The sequence below is a fragment of the Dicentrarchus labrax genome, unplaced genomic scaffold (genome assembly GCF_905237075.1).
Source record: "Dicentrarchus labrax unplaced genomic scaffold, dlabrax2021, whole genome shotgun sequence".
NCBI lineage: Eukaryota > Metazoa > Chordata > Actinopteri > Moronidae > Dicentrarchus > Dicentrarchus labrax.
In genome coordinates this window covers 9927507-9948017 of record NW_026136722.1, presented here as the reverse complement: position 1 = coordinate 9948017, position 20511 = coordinate 9927507, and the positions used below count along the sequence as shown (strand labels likewise).

Sequence of the window (20511 nt, the reverse complement as noted above, 5' to 3'; positions counted from 1 at the left end):
ATTCAGGGTGTGTTTTAAAGCATATGTTAATGTGCCTTAAGGACAGCGCTCCTGTTTTCTATTACTTTGGCTGTAACCAACAAAATGTAGAAGCAGAGCTACGTCACAGGGCAAACCAATTAGAGAAACAATTAAGGAGAAAGATTTTCTGTTCATCAGATTCACGGCGAACTATCGGCAGCACATCGCTCTGTTTTGTGCGGTGTTTGAGTTCCATTTCTACCCTCTGTTGCTCTTAGTTTCGAGTCACTCGTCATTTTTGGCTTCAAAAGCCTTGTACATAAAAATCAAGATTTCATTGTTGCTTGGCAACGGGATAGAAGAAATGATTTGCTCCTGGGCAAAACACTGCCAGCAATTTGTTTTGATTTGATTATTTTCACACCTATTTGAGGTTATTCACCATGACACAATCACATTTTGGGGTCTTGGAGCCACACACACACACACACACACACACACACACACACACCACGCATACACAACAAAATAAACTGTCCTGGTTCTGCCACAGATGTGTTTATAATCGACGAAAATTGATTTCATTTTGGATTTTCACTTCCTCTTGTGGCGCAAAGCAGAAATGTTTACCTCCACTCTTAAAACCGATGCCACTCTGAATTACCGTGCCTGTCAATCACTCAAAGGGTGTCACACTCATCATCGTCATTCAGCCTCACTCATTAATTAATTTTTTTAACTCTGCCCTCTCTGTCAATCACGGTGCTATAAAGGGCGGCATGTCAGCCACTCGGGCTAGGTGGCAATTACTTACCAAGGTGGATCTGACACATACTGCATTTCTACAATTCCTGGCTATGACATCACCTCTGATCTAATAGTCATCACCCAGTTTATTGCCAGGGGGCCGAGTGACTCCCCCCCCCCCACAAACTGCAAAGTCAGTCCTGACCACTTTAAAATGCTGCAGCTGCACATCACCGAGAGAAGCAGCCCTGTCATGAGAGGAACAGCCATACCGCACACAGTGAAGTCAGCACAAATGCTTCTCTTCTCTTTTTTAGTATGCATATTCCTCTGCTCACCTCCACGTTACCTCTCCAAACAAGAGTGTGTTGTCAGCAACTTGCTGAGCACCTGCAGTGAGTATAAAAAAGTAAACAGGTGGGTGGATGATAGATAGATAGATAGATAGATAGATAGATAGATAAGATAGATAGATAGATAGATAGATAGATAGATAGATAGATAGATAGATAGATAGATAGATAGATAGATAGATAGATAGACTCATATGGTCTAGCAGGTTATTCTAAGTACAATACATATTTAGAGAAGTAAAGTACCAATTGCAGTCACTGAAACGCTTGGAGCAGCCTGAACTGAGTGAGTGGGTGCCCCATTGGGTGTTTATCTCGTGCACGAAGACAATGGTTTCACCATTTTCATTCTCCAGATCTATAGGTGGTGGTAATGAGCAAAGATCTACAGCAATGCACCAGCAAAGACCAGCCAAAGAAGACTGCCAGCAAGTAAACATGGAATGTAAATAATGCAGAAAATCTTTCGTTGCAGCTTTTTTTTTACTGAGTAACACTGAATGAAAACACGACTTTTGCCTGTTTACAAGAAAACTCAACAGGTCACCTTTAAGCATAGGTGCCCAAAGTGCTGATACACAATAAGGTATTGCTGTTGGAGCTTTTGGATGATTATTTGATCACAAAGACAGCTTTGTCCAGAACTGTCTAAAAACAGTATTAAATTAACTTTTCAGTTTAGTTTTAGTTTATTCAGATTAAAACACAACATAAATATTAATTCATGTGCTCAGTCAACTGTGGATAGTCAACAGTCTTGCCAAACAAAGAAACAGTGTGGGAAATATGTTGCTGTCTGCCCACCCTAATAGCATAATTGCTATAAAACTAATGTAATAATGTATTACTATTAGAGCATTAACGCTGTATAAACTTTCACTTTAATTGCTTTCCTGTAGCTAATTCTGCAACCTCTACTTCCAGTTAAAGGGTATTATTTGAAAAAAAACAACTTCCCCATAACAATCAATACATTTTCACATTACATCTGTGAAACATCTGTAGCAACCACATGTAAATAATTAAATTTGCATGTGCATCACATCTTCATTTAGCCGAACTAGTGGCTGCTGAGATTTCCTCTGCACAGTGCTGCGTATGTAGTCTTGGCCTTAAACTGGACCCAAATGAACACTTTACTTGAGCAGTTATGCATACATGCCACCAGGTGGACATAGTATGGAACAACACCTTTATTCTTAGTTCACTTAAACAAGCCAGACGGCTTCAGTCACACACCAAGTGAAGTTTGCCACACAGCAGATTCAGCTTTAATTCATCTATGAAATGCACGTAGGCTGGGACACTGATGTACAAATATTACAAGTAGAAAACCATCAGTTGCCTCAGCAGACAATCTACTAGGAGATTCTGAGGAAAATCACTCATGTGTTTGTTGCACTCAGGAAGGTAGACAATTCTTCTGTGTGATTAAAGCATTTCTCCCAGCTGGATATAAAACCTACAGAGAGCTCGCTGATCTGTGTTGGTGGAACTCCTACATAGCACATATCACCTCCACTGACTAACAACTGGCTGGGTGGGAGCAGAACAAGCGCCTCTGCTGGTACAACTCAACTGAATACTCACCAGAAGAAAGCTTAACAGGCTAAATATAGATTGAATGCACTAAATAACAGCTTCCTGATTCTAAGTGGCAGCACCAACTTTCCTTACCACTGTCTCAAGGCTTTTTTTATCCTGCCTTTGTGTGCTTCTCTTTATCTACAGCTCTTCATGACGGGTGTTTAATGACGCATGTTTAATGATGGAAAACAAAGGGATAATGTTGTATCTTTCTTATCTTATTTCTTGCCTCTTACATGGTTAAGTAAGAAGAACAACTGCAGCACAAGTTGCTTTGACTTTGAGGCACTGGATTTCAACTTCCTCCTCTTTGTCTTTTGATTTTATAAGGAATAAGCCTGCTTAAGTCCACTGAGATCTCGCTGCTGCTGCTGCTGCTGCTGCTTTGATAGTTTTTTCTCCAAATGTGCTTTGAACGTGAGAGCAGTTTAGTGCTGGAGTAAACCTGTCTCATCACATGGGCAGAGTGACAGCATACAGTAGAAAAACAACTTCTTATAGATCAGTAGCGACTACTATTTACATCAATCACTCTGCTAAGGGGGAGGCAAACTAGGAGGATAGATGACACCCATAACCACAGCAACCACACGTACCTGCCGTTAGTGCACCACACCTATGAACCTGCACACTGTTTCCTTTGTGTTTCATTATGCAAAGGGAAACAGAGCTGCATTGACAGGTAGATGGCAAAAAGCACAGGAAAAGAAAAAAAAAGATAAGACAAAGACATTTTGACAACCTGCAGCTTTTGAACAGAGCAGCACCCAATGAATCCTACGATAGCTAGTTTAAAAACACAATATGGCAATCTTATGATAAAATTTAAAAGCGCTGCGACATATGTCACTGCAAGGCTATAAAATATACAGATCATCCTCAGGTGCACTCCAAGTCTCCACCAATATAACAGTTCTTGTTGCACAAGTCTAGTCTACATTATTAATAAAATAGAATAAACAAAGTGAAAGTCAAGTCTTGACAGCGGATGTATTACTTCTATCTTCTCCTCTTCTCAGACTTCAATTATGCTGAACAGTCACGGTGCTCAGGGACAGAAGAGATGATACGACTTATACTTACTCATTCAGATCCACAAGCCGCTGATTTGACTAAGGAGGTGTCAGGGACTGCAAGAGTGTTATTTGAATGTGCTGGGAGCTTCAGCACATCCCTTCTCTTATGCCTCACACTTTAGCACATACTTACATAATCGTTGACTGATTATTCGGCTGAATTGCAAACAGGGAAAAGCACCGACAAGGGAAGGGAACATTGCAAATATCTGATAATGCTTCTTGGGAGCAAACGCAGTGTATGGGTCATCCTGAAGTCCCTACTGGACCCTGCATATGTCTAATGTGTAAAATACAAACAAGAGGAAAATATTTTAGATAAAGGTAAGGGAATCATTAGTATAAATGACTCAAGTACAGAGTCAGAGCACAAAATAACACTCTCAACGCTGTTTTCCTACGTAGATTCGATTACAACTTTTTTTTTTTACATCCCTTATATGTGACTCATTCAAAGTGATGAGGGGTACCAGCCCTCCCCTCTTTTTAACAGAGCATCAGTTGAAAGCAATGAGGCCATTGCTGGCGGTTTCTATTTTGAGATGCATTAAGCTCCCAGAAAAAAAAAAACCTGCTAAATAATTGAGACGAAGCCTCTATCTTAGCCCAAAGTGAGCCATCAGCTAGCTCATCACGGCCTCACATCATCACTGAAGTTCCTGTAAAGATGTTTTTTTATGAGACGGCATTTATGAGAAACTGTGTCATCTAAAGAGCCCATGCACCTCAGACTAGATGGTATAAATAAATCCGTTGGTATCTTGTTAATTCCCACGAGAGCAGGAACTTTTTCTATTTTTCACTGCATTCATTCCACTGTGTAAATATTGGTTTCTACAGTGCCCAGCATGCTGTCATAGCTGCAGTGTGATGCTTAATAATTCATCATACAGATCCTTTATATATATATATATATATATATATATATATCCCTTTTGGCTGTGAATACTACAGAGGCCACCTGTTTTTAAGCTGGCTTCTAAAAAAACAACTGGGTACTTCCTTTTTCTGTGTGTGTGCATTATGATGAAATAAACATGGTGATAAGTCCATTTATGACTTCACGTAATGTGTACAGTACAGTCCAGTCATGCTGTCTCCCACCAATCAGTCAGACTGGCAGCAGTATAAAAAAAAATCTATGCTTAGTAAATCATCTGTCATTTCTGTATTCTTGGCACAGCAGAGCACGAACACTGTAACACACAGCAATGCTAAAAAAAAACCAAAAAACAAATCAGACACTCGCCTCAAACCTGTCCACTAAAATGCCACAAACAGTGAATGTAAAAGTGGGGATGAAGACAAACCGTAATTCTCCCCCTCCATCCTGGTGGTCCTGATGCTGCTGCAGGCGTCACTACCCGGGGATGTCTCTCGCCAAACGCCCGCAGCAATCCGGATACCTTCTTCCTCTTCTTTCCGGTCTCCTCTTTGGCGCTGCCTTTCGCTCACCTCCCAGGTTTTATTAGCTTTGATGGCAGGTTCTCAAAAAAAAATATGCCAGCTCACTCTTAAGGCAGTACTCTTCAGCTTGTTGTTGTTTGTAGCTTTAAAGAAAAAGAAAAAAAAAAAATGAGTGTGTGCCGATGTTGGCTCGCGGCTGATATGCGTTCAGAGCGAGCAGCCGGTGCACATGCTGGCCCCGCCCATCCCAGATGTGATGTCATGCTGTAACTTATTTAAGTAAGAACTTTGCTGAACACTGGGTATGATTCATTGACCGTGTAGAGTACAGGCCTGGCTCTGAAAACCTGGAAGCATGCATATATGTTATCATTTAAATTTAAATGTTATACTTTGATGTTAATGGTGGGGAAAAACTTATTTTACAAACTAAATTTGAACAAGTCTTGATAAGGATATAATCCTAAACCATTCATATTTACCCTCAAACTCCACATTAAATCAAAAAGGGCGGACACTGATATTTAAGCCTGGAATAACTCTTTTGTTTTTGACCACTAGCAAATTTTGGTTAAGCATTCACCGTCTTCTAGCTCTGTTTTTGATCCACACAAACACCTTAGGGAAATATATTTTACCATGGTAAATGCTATGTTGCTCAGCTAGCCAGTTGCTGGCTGTCCAGAGCGGTGAGAGTGAACCAGAAAAGTTACAGCTACAAATTCATTACTGAGCAACCCCTTTCACGTTGGTATTTGATACATTATATTTATCAATTATAACAGCTTTACAGTTTCAGTATCAATCATCTGACACACCTCTGGCTAATCAGTTACGTCACATTAGGTGTTTGGCCTCAGTCTCCAAATGGAAAAAATGCTTATGACGTAACATACAGGGGCGTGGTCACAAACGTAGGAAGCCTTAACGTTTCAGCCAACGTTTTTTTTTTTTTTGAGTTGTACGTTGTCCTCGAGTGCCCAGAGAGGCGCCTCTAATAATTTAATGTATTATTATTATTTATTATTAATAACTTCATGTATAAAAATACATTTACTCGCTTCTAATCTCTATAAACAGACGCTAGCCGATGGGTTCTTTGATTGCTTCCCCTCAATCACAGTAACAGCGAAAGTGCTTTAGTTGATCATCCTCGTTAGATTTTGTTGTTGAATTGCTCTAAAATATCAAATTACCTCATTTCTACATCACTTCAACTGCTATCGTAACTACATATCTAATTACATTTATTCATTTTTTTTAAAAAAACATTCAAAGCAGAAAAATACACAATCGGCTCACAAAAGTCACAACTTTATTGCACCTTTATAGTTAACTATAGTGTGGTAAGAGACGCTTTCATTATGAAAGGTCTCTTCCCTGGTCAGAAAAGGTGGTGCGAAATATAGAACCATCAATGCAAACATGTGGACCGTCCATTCACACTGGTAAATGTCCCTCTGTGTCAGTTTGAGTGTCACACCCTACGTCGATTATGCTGCCGTAGCCTCTCTTGTACTGTACACACTACAGTGACATAGGGAAGGTCTTGCATGAAAACAGGTAACTCTCTTAAACACAAATGAACTAACACATTTGCAGATTAATTCTCAAGTTAACATCCACCAACTGATCCAAGTATTAGTAGCACATTAAAGATCTGTCTTTTCTTCTTTAAATTATATATTTATAACATTAAATCCTATACTTTTTTTTTATAGCCAATTCAAGGCAACATCTCTAGAATGAAAAGAAATGCATGGGCAAATCTTTACAGCGTTGGAGGGAAACAGGTAGCACAAGATGGACTGTACAGTCTTCTACATTGGCAAAGCATTTTTGTTATAACGTTAGTTTCTCTACGCATCTGTGCCCGGGTTGGTGCATGATGATCCCATGGTTTCCACACCTGAAATACTTTGTATAAAACAGTTTTTACAGGATGTACAGGATGCAAAATGGTGGTCCAGGGAGAGGGGCTACTCTTTGAAACAAGGGGCGTCTTATCAGAGACGAGGATGGGGTACAGGATGCCTGGGTTCCTGAGTCTTAGCCCAGTTTCTAGGTGACCAGCATGACAGTCAGAAAATTGCATAGAGATATAAGATACAAGGGGAAAAGAAATTATTAGCATGTGGCAGTCCCATTCTAACACAGTGCCTGAAGTATAAAATGTAACCCTTTTATTTCAGTACATTGGTAAAGAACAGTTTGTGACGAGGTTTGTTAAAGAGAATGGAAAAAGGTCAAATCTCCAGACTGAGAGCTTCTGAACGCTGGACTGATGAGATGAGCTACAACGTTAAATAGCTGCACAGTAGAAAACAACTGCTCCCATCTGAGGTCCTCCAACAACTCCAACTTCTACTCTGCAAACACATATTGCACTATGAGCTGTCGGGGAAACAATAACGTCCAGGTAAGCATACAGATATGATGAAACTTACAGCGTCTGATGCGTTTGTCAATGTCAAGACTTCTAGAGTTAAACTGTTCATACGAATCAGCAGAGCATCCTTTTGTGGTGTAAAATGCATTATTTTATCATACATTAAATCTGAAATAATCAGAATTTAAAAAGGAACAGAAAAGGGTACATAACCAAAGAGAGCAGAACTAAAAATAAAATTCATTTTTGTAAATTTTTAAACCACTTCTGACATGCATATTTAAAAAAAAAAAAAAAATGGCAATTTTAAACCCTCATTTTACCAACAATATGCAGGCAAAATTTGGTCCTTAAAAACAAGCCACATGGCACAGACACTGCAGCAAAATAAAATGACAGCGGATAAAGTTATAAAATAAGAAAATTATACAGAAATCTAAAATAATACATGTTTTATGAATAAACAATTTTGGATCTTTATAATTTGGTATAGAATAGTTTCAAGAAAACGGTAAAAGAGAAAGGTCACTTTTTTTAATGTCCAACTTACTGAGCCCTTATGTCTGCAAAAGTATGCTCTGAGATTGTGTACAGTTTTTCAAAGTGTTGCAGGTATACTTTCTCAAATATGGCAAACTGTTTTTAATTTCATAGTAGCCTGATTTTTGAGGGGACAAACGAGGCTCCAAGGATGCCAACATAGGGTTTCTGTTAAATACTGCATGCATAGAGAAGTTTGAGCCACTTACTGTGGTATTTGGATTAAAAGGGATATGACTGAGTAAAAACCCACTGACCAATGTTACTGAAGCCTGACGACAACAATTCATGTTCATTTAAAATTGAGATTTAAGGGGCTGTCAGTCAGACTGTCAATGTAGTCCGTGTTGCTTTTAGCTCATGTCTAATTCAGGGATTTGGGTCTTAAACTTAAAAAGACAGAGATTTAAAAAAAAAAAAAAAAAAAAAAAAACACATAGTGAGAAAAGGTACAGAAGTTTGGTATACAGTATTGTCTCGATTTTCCAGTCAGCATGACCTCAACAGCAGTCTGGACTCTCAGCGACGGACTCCAAAAACTCTCTTCCCACCGGGTGTTACAGACCACTTGTTCCGCCTGTCCTGGATCTTCTGAAAGATGTTGCTGCCACTTCTCCACTTCTCTCTTTTATAGTTTTTCACTTTCTTCACCTGTTCAATCATACAAAAAACAGGTGTGGAAGTTGAAATGGGCCTCGAGTTTAACTGGAATAACTGATGATTTTTATACTTGATTATACTTTTTGTGTTTTCCCCTCACCTTTCCACTGTCAAAGTCTTCATCCCACTCATCAATAACAGTGTCACACCTGGCATGGCGGACATCTTCAATAGCATCTCTACTAATAGCAGAGACCTCTCCATCCCAACTGAGGACTAGACAAGACAAACAAAAGCATGTATAAACATGTTTTGCTACAAATGATCAAATCAAAAGTATCGGCATACAAAAGGTTCAGATTCACAGAGCTCCAAAGCGTCTCACCATTCGCTCCGTAGGCCTTGTCAGTGGCGTTCTTGAGCAGCTCTTCTACCACCCCACTTGTCTTTTTCCCATCCCAGGCGACGGGAGCAGCACGGGTTGGGGTGTCTCCTGATGCGTCTCCATCAGTCGCTGGCGCCTGGCTGCGTTTGTAGCCGTCCTTCACTTGACTGTCCCACACCACCACAGTGGCTGGATTTTTTTAAAAAAATAAATAAATAAATCAGCAAAAAAAAGTGATTAAATCTGGCATTCTCAAAATGTAATGAGGCATGCTCTCTGAGTACAACTGTGAAATGACTGGTCACTCAAATGAAAGGCTGAGCGGCTGTAGTGGTGCAGTGATTTTCAACGAATTACTGTAAATCAGTACAGAGGGGTATTGTACGTTTTGTGTTGGCATGGAAACAGGATTGCACATTTCTCACTGCAGTTGTCATAGTATGAATGCATGTGCGAGTCCATGCTCACATACCTCCGCCTTGTTTACTTATTTTGCCATTCTCTGTGGCGTTCTTTTTTGAAGGGGGCTCCACTGCTTCAGGCTCGTCGTTCGCTTCAGGTCCGTCTGAGCATCGTCTGCTTTCCTCCCACAGTCTCACCTCTTCTTTTAGCCTCTTCTTCTTCCTCTTTAATTTCTTTTTCAAGGGTATCAAATCTCCTGTATCGCTCTTAAGGTCTGCGGCCTTTGTCTCAGAAGTGCTGTTGGGGGAAACGTAAGTGCAGCTAGGTTAATGTTGTGCTTAGTGCAAACAAGAGGCGAAATATTTGTATTTGGCAGTGAAAGCCAAGAAAACAGCCCCTGCTTTTTCCAGATATGACCTTAAATGTTTACAAAGTTGAGCAAATTAAATATTTTTAGAAATAGATGCATGATGTCAAGTGCTTTGTACACAACAGCAATAAATAGAAATGGGAAAAGTACAGCAATAAGATAGAAAGTTAGTATGTAGCACACCAGCTGCATTGTGGGAGTTTCTAGAAGTGCCTGACAGTTAGACATAAGCACAGTTCAATGATAAAGCCAACAATACAACAAAAAAAAAAAACTCTGAATCATTAACTGTAACCCACGTTTCTGATGCAGAGCACGCTGAAGTGGTCTCCTCCAGAGCCTCTACCAGTTGCATCTTCTTCTTTTTCTTCTTTTTCATCTTCTTCAGCTTCACAGAGTCCCTTCCTGTTTCTTTCTGACTGGACTCACACTGCGTTGGGGTTGTAGTAGCTAACGGAGGCTTTTGTTTTGACTGTTCTGTGTCTGGACAGGATGTGAGACTCCATATGCCACCCTGACACCAATCCTCCTCCTGGTTCGACGTGTCCAAATGAGACGGGACGCACTCCCTCTCCCTCGCGTTCTCGCCATCCTCCTTCTCCCTCTTTCGCTTTTTCTTCTTCTTCTTCTGCTTCTTCTCACTAGCCAATTCCACAGGCTCGGCCGGCGCCGCTGCGGCTGGGGATGCGGCTGGCTCTGCATCTCCCTCCACCTCAGAATGCCGCCGCTTCTTTTTCTTCTTCTTCTTCTTTTGGTTGACCTCTTGAGCCAGATGGCTGTCGAGGTCTGGTTCTCGGGCCAAGGAGCTGAGGTTGTTGGAAGACTTGGGGCTTTTCGGACTTGCACTGTGAAGCCCGTTGGTTTTGAGAGAAAGGCTGGCATTTGGTTTTTGCAGTGTGGAGAGATGGGACTGTTTCTCAGGGCTCTGCTGTTTGAAGGATCCACTTGAGTGGGCAAAAGGCTGCGATGACTGGACTTTAGGTGAATGGAATGGACCAGCTCTGGGAAGAGAACGAGAGAGAGAACATCTGGGTTTACCCTGCCATTTTATATTTCTAGCGCATTTCCTGTGTGATGTGTGGTTCAGAGTTCATACCTGTGAGTGTGAGTAGGTGAGGCAAAGGTGAGGGGGTTAAGTTGATTTTGATGCGTGGGGTCTCTGGACAGCTGGCGTGGCAAAGGGGGCAGAGCATCAATGCTGCTCGGACTCCGGCTGCGAGCCTGCAGTTATCGACATAAATAAAAACTTGGTGGTCTAAAGAAAATAGCCATGAATGTGACAAAAATAAGGAAGAGGAAGATTTAAAAAAAAAAAGGGATGGCAGGAAAAGATGGAGGGAGGAAAACAAAGAGGAAAGGGTATGGCAGAGAAGAATTAGAAATGGTTAGAAAAAAAGGACAAACTAAAGGAAAAGAAGACAAACTCTAAACAAGTGCTACCATGTGGTTGATTAGACAGGCACACTGGAGAAATAACACATTACATGTAGCAGACAATAAACTAGAAAAGGAGAGTTTACTTGCCTTAACAAAACTACTTATTGAAATCAATGGTCATATTTGGGATAGCAGTGTGGAGTGAGGCAACAGGAAACCAAGGTATCATGAACTTTCACTAAGACAGGAGGTGGTGCTGCTGCTGTGGATGGGAATGAAGTTCACCTTCTTGGCTGACAGGGCCAGCTTCTTTGCAGGTGGAGGCGACATGGTGCCGGTGGCTTCAGATGTGATGTTGTTCAGGGCCGGGGTTTTATTTTCGCCGTCTTCTGCTCCTCCGTGCTCTGAGAACGCTCCACGCTCTTGGCTGGAGACGCCACGCCATTAGAGCCTTTCCGTGGGGTGGAGGGAGTCTCTCCTACTGGCGCACTTTTGGTACCCACGGAGTCCTGGGCCGAAAAACAAAAGGCAAATCATAGGCTGTGGTTACACTTCTGTGCATCCACACATTAAAATCAACAATAAACATATGTTATAAAGTTTGCATACTTAAAGTTCTGACCACCACACACTATTAATTCATACTTTTTTTTTTTTCATATGTACAGTAATTATTGTGTACTTTGGAAGTTAGCTTTTTACATTAAAAGGTGGCTATACAACGTTTTTCCACAATATTTTACATTTGCATTAGAATTCAAACAATTAATCAATTCATCAGTTAATAGTTAAAAAAAATCTATCATTATTGTAATTTTCTCCATAGAAAAATTCAAAATTTCCCAGCTTGTGAGAGAATATCCCTATTTACTTTGTTTTATGGTTACTGTAGACTAAGTATCATTGTAATTTGGAACATTTTCAAATTGCGATTACAGCTGACTCATGCTAATATGGAATAATAATCACTGAAATTTTAATTTTAAATGACATTTTCAGATGATGAAAACAGCCATGATCCTGCCTTTGAAGTAAGATTTGTGCTTGTCTGTGCATTTTCAGAGCAAATATTACCTTTGAGTCAGTGGTGTCGGCAGAGGAAGAGTCAGACAAAGACTTAATTGAGGTAGACGCTGCCATGCCTCTGCCCTCGCCACCTTGCTTTTTATCCCCCTCCGTCCTGCTGACCCCGTTGTTGGAAGGCGTCGGAGTGCTGCTGCGAGACTGCGCTTGGCTCTGCGGGGACGGCTTCTTCAGCTTCTTGAAAGGTTCCTCGATAACAGTGGGTCCACCTGGCAGCTTCGGTGGGCCATTGGAGGATGACATCCAGTTGGTAAGTCTGGGCTGTGGCTGAGAGCTAACACCATTTCTAGAAATGGGCAGACCCAAACCACCGTCCATGGACTGGATTTTGCGCAGTTGTGCAGGCTCAAGTTTCTGAAAAGAAGAGTATAAAATTTAGAATGTGCATTAAAAAAAAAAAAAAAAAAAAAAAACTATGCTCGCACTTAGCCCACGTGTCCACCAGAAGGGCTGGCTGTGATCTTGTCTCATACCTTTGTGACCTGCGGGGAGGAGAGAGGTCCGTTCAGGTTGGCCCTCTTGATCTGTTCAGATGACACACTGTTCTTCCCAGGATGCAACATCCCCTGCTTGGTGGTCTGGCCATCTGCATTCTTCTTGGTTTCAGGGATCCTTTAATATACAAATAAAGACACCGGCTTATTAATCACATACCCAGGGAGGAACAGAAAGCACTATTAGTTACTTAGAGCACCCCCACAGTGTCTTACCTCAGGTAGAAAAGCACATAAGCCTGCTGGTTCAAGACCACTTTGATGTTACTAGAGTGCACCATTGAATCATTCATTTGGTACCATTGTCCGTTGCTTGCCTAAGAAGAAACAAGGAAGAGATGATGTTAAAGACACAAATAGAGCTGAATATTAAAAATGTAATCTCTCATTGTATTTAATTAACTGGATTAACCCAAAACAGATTACTGTATCTATATTTTTTTCATATATTATGTTTTGTTATATCCTGATATTGTAATGAAATGAATGATACAATTACATATAACAGAAGATTGTATCCATATTTACACTCTCCTTCAATTGTCTTTAGAGCCAAATTTATGCAACTGGCGTCATACAATGTAAGACATAAATACTAATGTTACAAATAAATGTTTTTCTCTGTTAAGCAGTGTAGCTTTTGAATGGCAGTTACAAACAGTAAAAGATACAAAGCCATTCATGTTTCGACATATTAGCAATTACATTTTGTAGCTAGTCACCATTTCTATTCATTATTCTATATTTCTGTGCCATTCCTGTAATATTAATCGATCAGGTGTGGTGGAAGGAAATTTTAAGTAACTTTTGTTGTTTTACTTTGAGTTACAAAGGAGCTTTTATTCTTCCCTTTGTTTTTATTTTACTTTATTAAAGTTTCTTTGCTTGGAAATAAGGTGTCTCATCTCAAGTTTATTCTTAGATTAGAGGAAAAAAAAAAAAAAAAAGGTGTATCTGTTCATCTTACCTTGACATAGCAGTAGTAGTGGCCAGCGTGACAACTGTAGCCAGAATGCACCAGAACAGCATAGAGGCCATACATAACAGGATCGCCTGAGCTCTGAGACATATAGGGTCGGATGTTCAGAAATTCTGGGTAACCGACATCCTGAAAAAGAAAAGAAAAAGACGGGAGAGAAATATGAGATTACTAAGAAATGAGACAGCTCTTTCAAAAACAGCGAACAGTGTGAGGATTCTTTATTAACCTTTGTTATTTTTCCTCCACTGAAGTTGGCGAACCTCTTCAGTGAAAGGGTCAGTACATTAGATGTTCGATGGACTGTGAAGCGCTTGGTCGCTGGAACTTTCTTTTTGCACCTGGCGGGGAAAAAAGAAAGAGTCATGACACTTCCTCCAAAAAGGATGTCTAATGTAAATAAAGGTAACAGAAAAAATATATATAACATTCTCAATGCCCTGCAGATTCACTTAAAATATGTTTTCAGACAAGATGAATGGCACTTACTTGGCACACATGTAGGCATTCTCTCCACTTAGTACGTCTGGTTTAACAAACAGCTCCAGGGCTCGCACGATGTTTGCTGCTTGCTGACAGACAAAAACAGAGAAATACTTTGTAACTAAAAAAAAAAATACATTACATACTTAATATTTCCACATAAATAAATGTTATATTAACATACCCGAATCTCCACAGCAATGTCCAGGTAAGGATCATACGTGTCTGACACACTTTTACAAATAGAGCATTTCACTGAAAAGACGAGATTAAAAACAAACGTGACAATCAGTTCATGTAACAGGTGATTACTGCAATATTTCACACATGCCTTAGCTCCACTTCCTGTAAACAGAAGACAAACCACAGCTATGCCTCTCAAACATTAAGGGGAAATACCTTTACATTCAACACTCAGATCTGACATTCACTACTGGACCAAAACAACCAAATGAAAAAAATCCTAAAAGTTGCTGCCTAATCTGAAATTGCTGCATTTTGCAAATAAATGTATCATTCAAGTATAAGGGAAGTTGGTAAATTCTAGAAAATAAATTCTATTTGGATAAATGATTTAAAAAAAAATTAATAAATAAATAAATAAATAAATAAATAAATAAATAAACAAACAAACAAACAAACAAGGCATTTAACTTCCAACAGTATTAACACACTTTTATAACATGCAATTCGATTCTAGGAAATTAAAAGAACCATAATCTCATTGGTCTGTCAGGTTAAAAATAAGCATCAGAAAAACTCTTAATGAGCACCAAATATTTTGTTTGGTTGCAACAAAAGGAGAGTACTGACTTTACAATAACTTTTTGTGGTTCTTTCCTCCAAGCATTAGTAATGCAATTTCCAGTGGAAGCATGTTAAGCTATAAAAAGACACACATGTACAGCACGGCACCCCCTTATTTCCATGCACTGAGATTCATGGGCTCACACATAAAGACTCAAAGGCTGGGACAGCAGTAGGCTGCTGTTCATTGTGAATGCCCACAGAGCTTCATAAGGAGCCAGATCCTGCCTACTACTTTGTGAACGCAGTGTAAAGCCCATTAAATCACAAGCTGTTCTAGCACTATATATTTGTTGACACTGCTGTTAGTGTAGTCTGATGGGTAATGGATCAATAACCTAATATCAAAAGCAAGAAATGTGGAAATTCATAAGAGTGTATGGCTCTAGAGGCATTTTATTTTTTTTTTTACATTTCTGTCTGTGAAAAAAAAAAAGTTAATACCTCTTGACCTGAGGTAACCTCCAAAGATCTGGTGAACCAGCGTTGTGGCCTGGGTCTGTCTGTCAAGCCTACAGACAGGAAGGAAACAATGAAAAAGACAATTAAAATTATACTCATGAAACATATTCATACTTTTAACACTCTTATGAAACAATAATAAAGCCTTACTTAGGGTAGCCATTGAGACAGGCTTTCTGCATGGCATCGATGGTGTACCGCAAAAATTCATGGGCGTCCTCCTGGCTTCCAAAACGAAAATGTCTGGCGATTTCTGTGGGAGACAAAAGTGCATATTAGCGGTGTACTAATTTTAGACTTCCAACACTGAGGGCTTTATGACAATTGTTTATATTTTAGCCACAACAGTTACTGAAACAGCAGAGTCTAATATTTTTCTAAGTAAAGGCCATTATTTTAAATTGAATAAAATGTGAGCTAGTGTTTTATTAACAGCACAGAATAAAAATGTTAATTAGATGCTAAACACTAAAAATCCACATTGTTCAGATTTGCTTTATATCAGAGACTATTCACAGACACACTGACAACAAAGGGACAGCAGGAAACATTAACAATCTTTTTGTTCCCCCAACATTTGTATTTTCTAAAAATAGGTCGCTACTAAACACCTCAGAAGAGGCACAATAAAAGACAAGTGCTCTAATTCCTAACCTGCCAACTTCCTGTCAGAAGTAAAAGGATGCATAATGTGTGTATTCTTTAAACACTTATAGCAGCCAGACAGGTAACTTTTAAGTCTTTATTTAAAAAAGTATTAATAGTATTATAGGAGTAACAGGCCATAATGTGGCTTCAACTGTTCAAGATGTTTACACATGGCAATTAGGCACATACATAAAGTAACTGTTAGGATAGTTTATTTTATTTTATATGTTGTAAAGGTTAAAGAGTACATTTTCATAGGTACTCACAGCTACACTCTAAGGTTAGCACCTCATGTATCTCAGACCTGCAGTTCAGCCATGACCTAATAAAAAGCTTACAGTCACTTCAGCAGACTGACGTCTCATCTAGAAGACTCACATAATGGATAAAACCATTTGCCTCTGCTGTTATTTCCTAATGGAAAAAGGGAAAGTATGAGCTGGTAGAATTATAGGGTGGTCATCACCACATTCCCAGCATAGCGTCCCTGTATGACAATGAGTCACCCTGAGTGGGAAAAAGGAATAAGACACCATTGCTCTAATGACCGGTTCAGAGCACTTCTCACAGATGAGGGAGACAACATCTTGAATATATGAAATCTGGAGGCATACAATTGGGCGGTTGTGGTTTTATTTTGTTTGTGAGACCCTGAGGGGATTTTAGCATCAGTTGCAGTAAGCTCTTTCAATTTTAGCATGATGACACTGCGCAGTATTTGTATTTTTTGGTGGGGGTGGAGGGAGGGAGGGGGGTTGCTGAGCAAGAGCCATAGATGTTGAATTTTCATTGTATGCATTTACATTGTTCTAGCTGTGGAGGCACATTTCCAACTGTGGGGGTGGCCAACAGCAAACCGTAAAAACACGTACAGTACATCTCTAAGTCTGGGCTGAAAAAGGAAGACTGTACATTTTTGTGCTAAAGCTGCTCCTCTCAGCCTGCAGTCACAAGGAGACAGAGAGGGCATCAGGGAAGGAGGGGGACTGAAAAAGAGGCGCAGGAGGTGGAGACATGATTGCAGCAGCACATAAGGAAGAAGCAGGCAGGTAGGGAGGGGACTGGGGGTGGAGGGAGGGCTCCTGTGAGACTACAGCACAGTGCCTCACCATGTCAAGGTGCAACTCACACCTCCATCTCTGCTCTCTACATGGTGTTCATTCACAGCCTGCAGTTTCACCGCTCCACTTTTGGAGTGCAGTTACTGGCTGTTGTCACATGGGACACCGTGGCCAATGTTGCATCTTTGTGCCTCTGGCAGTAATTCAACCAAAAAATAAAGAATAGAAAAAATCAGGTGCCTGTGACTCCTGACACAACCTACATTGAAAACTAGCGAGCGCAAACAGTCTCAAAAAGAAGCTGGTGGTCTTACTTTTCAGGTCTCTGATGAAGGAGACAGGCTTGATGGCATTGCCCGTGTTGGCAAAGGCTTGGATGATATGGTTCTGCATGATACAGATCATACAAAAGCCTGACTGGTGACCTGAAACACAGACAACAAAAACAGTCAGGGTCACTCACAAAAAAAAAACCACAGACGTGTGTTATTGTGACAGTATTCAGATTCAAAAAAAACATTACTGTTCATAACAAATGTAATGTAAAATTTAATGTAAAAACTCAACTGTTCATCACAACACAATGGTGATCTGTCTTTGATGTGGCTCCTTCATACAGTAAGTAAAAAACCCACATTAAACACATAGTAAAAACATATTGGAATAAAAAGCAAAGTCAGAATTAGACTGATGATATTCACAGAAATACTAAAAAGCATAGTGACACAAGTAACGTGATGATTACCCTGGAATATTTAAATTTTTCAAACAAATATTCAAAAATATATTCGTATCTAAAGGTGAAAATTGGGATGAAAAATAATGATAGTGACAGTGATGATAGAGTATTTCTGTAAATTAATTTGATGGTGGATGACGATCTGATCAGCAGCTTATTTTGCTTTTCTCTCCATTTATCACTTCATGTTCGATTACCTGAAGCATATTCTGAGCTCTGCCTGCGGCAAGAGCAACTCATTTACAGTAAACTCGGGTGAACAGTGTGTTGTTGCAGTAGAAAACACACATAAAAATAGATTCAGGTGTTTGTTTGTGTATGACAATGCAATGGTTGTGGAGCCTTTATCAAACAGTTTTTATCCCTCATAACACATGTGGGCAAATTATATTGTGCTATTCTCAAAGGCTTTATTATAGCATCCAATGCCTTTCAACCCCTGTAATACGACTAAATAATAGGTTTGTGATGAAATGAAATCTTACTCCAGACTGTATCTGCAGCTTGGTTCCACTGGTTTGGACCAGAGTAGAAAGTGATTCTTTTGGTGCATTTAGGCTGTTTATTATTTTACAATTTACAGCAATGAAACTTTGACGTCAGTGAGTCTTGTATCAGAGCCTGAATAAAAGTTAAAGTGAACAAACTGGCCAACTGAAGCAGCTGTTTTTGTTTTTCTTCTTCAGCTGCTTTGGCTTGCATTCCACAGTGACAGTCCACCACATGTGTCTGCGCATAAGGTAACAGTAGCCAACTGGGTTAGAGTAATTTCCATAACATAAAACTATATGGGTATGGGTGTGTGTGTGTGTGTGTGTTGCGTTAAGACAAATGAAAGTGGATGAGAGTGTAAATGCTGCGAGTCTGGCAGCATTTCATAATACGATTCAAGTACTCACAGGCACGGCTGTGCTCCTTTGAGAGTAAGTAGTTGGCAAGTGGCGGGGTGTAGGTGAGACACTGCACTGTGGAGTTGAGGAAGCAGGTGTTCCCTAGGTTGTGGAGGCCGGCTCCCACCCTGTACACGCGCTCCCATTTAAGGGTGAGCTTGTTCCCTGGAAAGAGCATCTTCTGCGGGGCGGGGATCCCATCGCTCTGGCCCCCAACCACGTTCTCTGAGACTGAAGGACGAGTGCAGTCAATTTCGTGACATTATTAGAACAGTAATTCACAGGACACAGAAAGTGAGCTTTTAGTGCAGGTGAGGCATTATGGAAAATGTCAAACCATCGAAATCTGCTAAAAGTTCAGCCCAATTTGAGAGCTTACCTTGCCTCTTTATTTGGGCAGGCTCTGGGGCCTTCTGGCCTGTAGCACCCTCATTCCTGGGATTGAGGATCACATACTTGTTCTTCAGGCTGTCCAGCTGATAGGAGAAACCCTTGCTGGCGGGCTCAAACTCTATCTTCTGCAAAAGGACCTTCTTGGCAGAAGAGGCAAGCAGCTTGTTGAGGTCGCCCTCATCGCCCGTCTCCTTTCGACCAGGTTTTAATGCCTCCTTGAGTTTATCCACTATCGGCATTGTTGGAACATCACTGCAGAGAGAGTGGGATGGGTGTCACACAGTCACTTCACTAGGCACTATGAGGATGCACATGGGCACAAAACAAACTACAACCCTCTTGAAGCTATGGCAGTGTTATAGGCTTATTTTGGTATTGGTGTGTATGTTATCTGATATGAAAACTGTTACTTAACATGTTTATAATATTTATCCGTTAAAATCAGTTTTTAAAAAAGCAGCCTTCAGAGTACCTTTGAATTCGGTGTTTCATATCGGTGCACAAGCCACGTAGAAAAGAGTCTATTTTCACTCCAGCTCAAAAATTCCCTATATCGGCTGCCATACCGGTAATCTGTATGTTTTTTTTCCCTCCTCTAAAATCGGTACCGGCCTGAAAAACCCCCTTATTGGTCGAGGTCTAGTAGCTACCACACACCCTGATGTAGCTCCACAAGAGATATAAAGACTGAGTGCATCTGAGGAGCCAGCTGGGTCTTGGCAGCTGTCCACACAGTTATGCAAGACATAAGACGTTGGTAGCATACGGTGGGGGGGGGGGATTGTACAAGATAGGAGAGGACGTATAGCACATAAGGTGTAAACAGCTGCTGTTAAGTGCCAGGTCAAATTCTTATAATTTGTTTTGCCTGCATCAATGTTCGTGTGATCTTCCACCAACTGGTATGTTTCTTCAGTAACATCAAATGTTGTCATCTGCACTATCAGTTATATGAGATTTAAAATCAACACTAAAAAAAAAGATAGCAAATCTTGCTTGAACATTATTAAAACATTTACATTAGGTGTCTGCTGTCTCTTTAAATACAGTGTAGCTGGGTGCACTGAGAGGACCATTTCAGTGAGTGTAGATAACAGTGTGTGCACATTTCCACAACAACCGTCTGCCAGAGTCAGCCGAGTGAATGACTTCTGACGTGTTATTTTCTACAAAAGGGAGCAGGGCAGGCAAAATGTGTTCAATGCTGACTGAGTGAGTAAACCAATCACTCAGTCTCCAATTTCTCTCAATTTACTCCGGATACGGCCGAGGTAGCCC

The 20511-nt window shown here is 40.3% G+C and overlaps 2 protein-coding genes across 2 annotated transcripts in view; both read right to left on the bottom strand.

The window, feature by feature from the left end:
* cyth1a (cytohesin 1a) overlaps nucleotides 1-5315 on the bottom strand; it is a 43109-nt gene extending 37794 nt beyond the window's left edge. Inside the window, exon 1 of the mRNA XM_051387746.1 lies at nucleotides 5035-5315. Within this exon, the coding sequence (XP_051243706.1) occupies nucleotides 5035-5053 (19 nt within the window). The 5' untranslated portion in view covers nucleotides 5054-5315. The remainder of the gene's footprint in view (nucleotides 1-5034) is intronic.
* A 1114-nt stretch (nucleotides 5316-6429) lies between these two features.
* usp36 (ubiquitin specific peptidase 36) lies at nucleotides 6430-19958 on the bottom strand. The gene is given in 21 exon segments (XM_051388183.1): nucleotides 6430-8711; nucleotides 8821-8936; nucleotides 9046-9234; nucleotides 9518-9744; nucleotides 10117-10818; nucleotides 10914-11038; nucleotides 11480-11565; nucleotides 11568-11703; nucleotides 12269-12631; nucleotides 12751-12889; nucleotides 12988-13088; nucleotides 13739-13879; nucleotides 13980-14091; nucleotides 14240-14322; nucleotides 14418-14488; nucleotides 15485-15552; nucleotides 15653-15755; nucleotides 17526-17636; nucleotides 18850-19071; nucleotides 19220-19485; nucleotides 19706-19958. Coding segments are annotated over 21 exon segments (3513 nt in total). The 5' UTR covers nucleotides 19726-19958; the 3' UTR covers nucleotides 6430-8579.
* Between the last annotated feature and the right edge of the window lie 553 nt (nucleotides 19959-20511).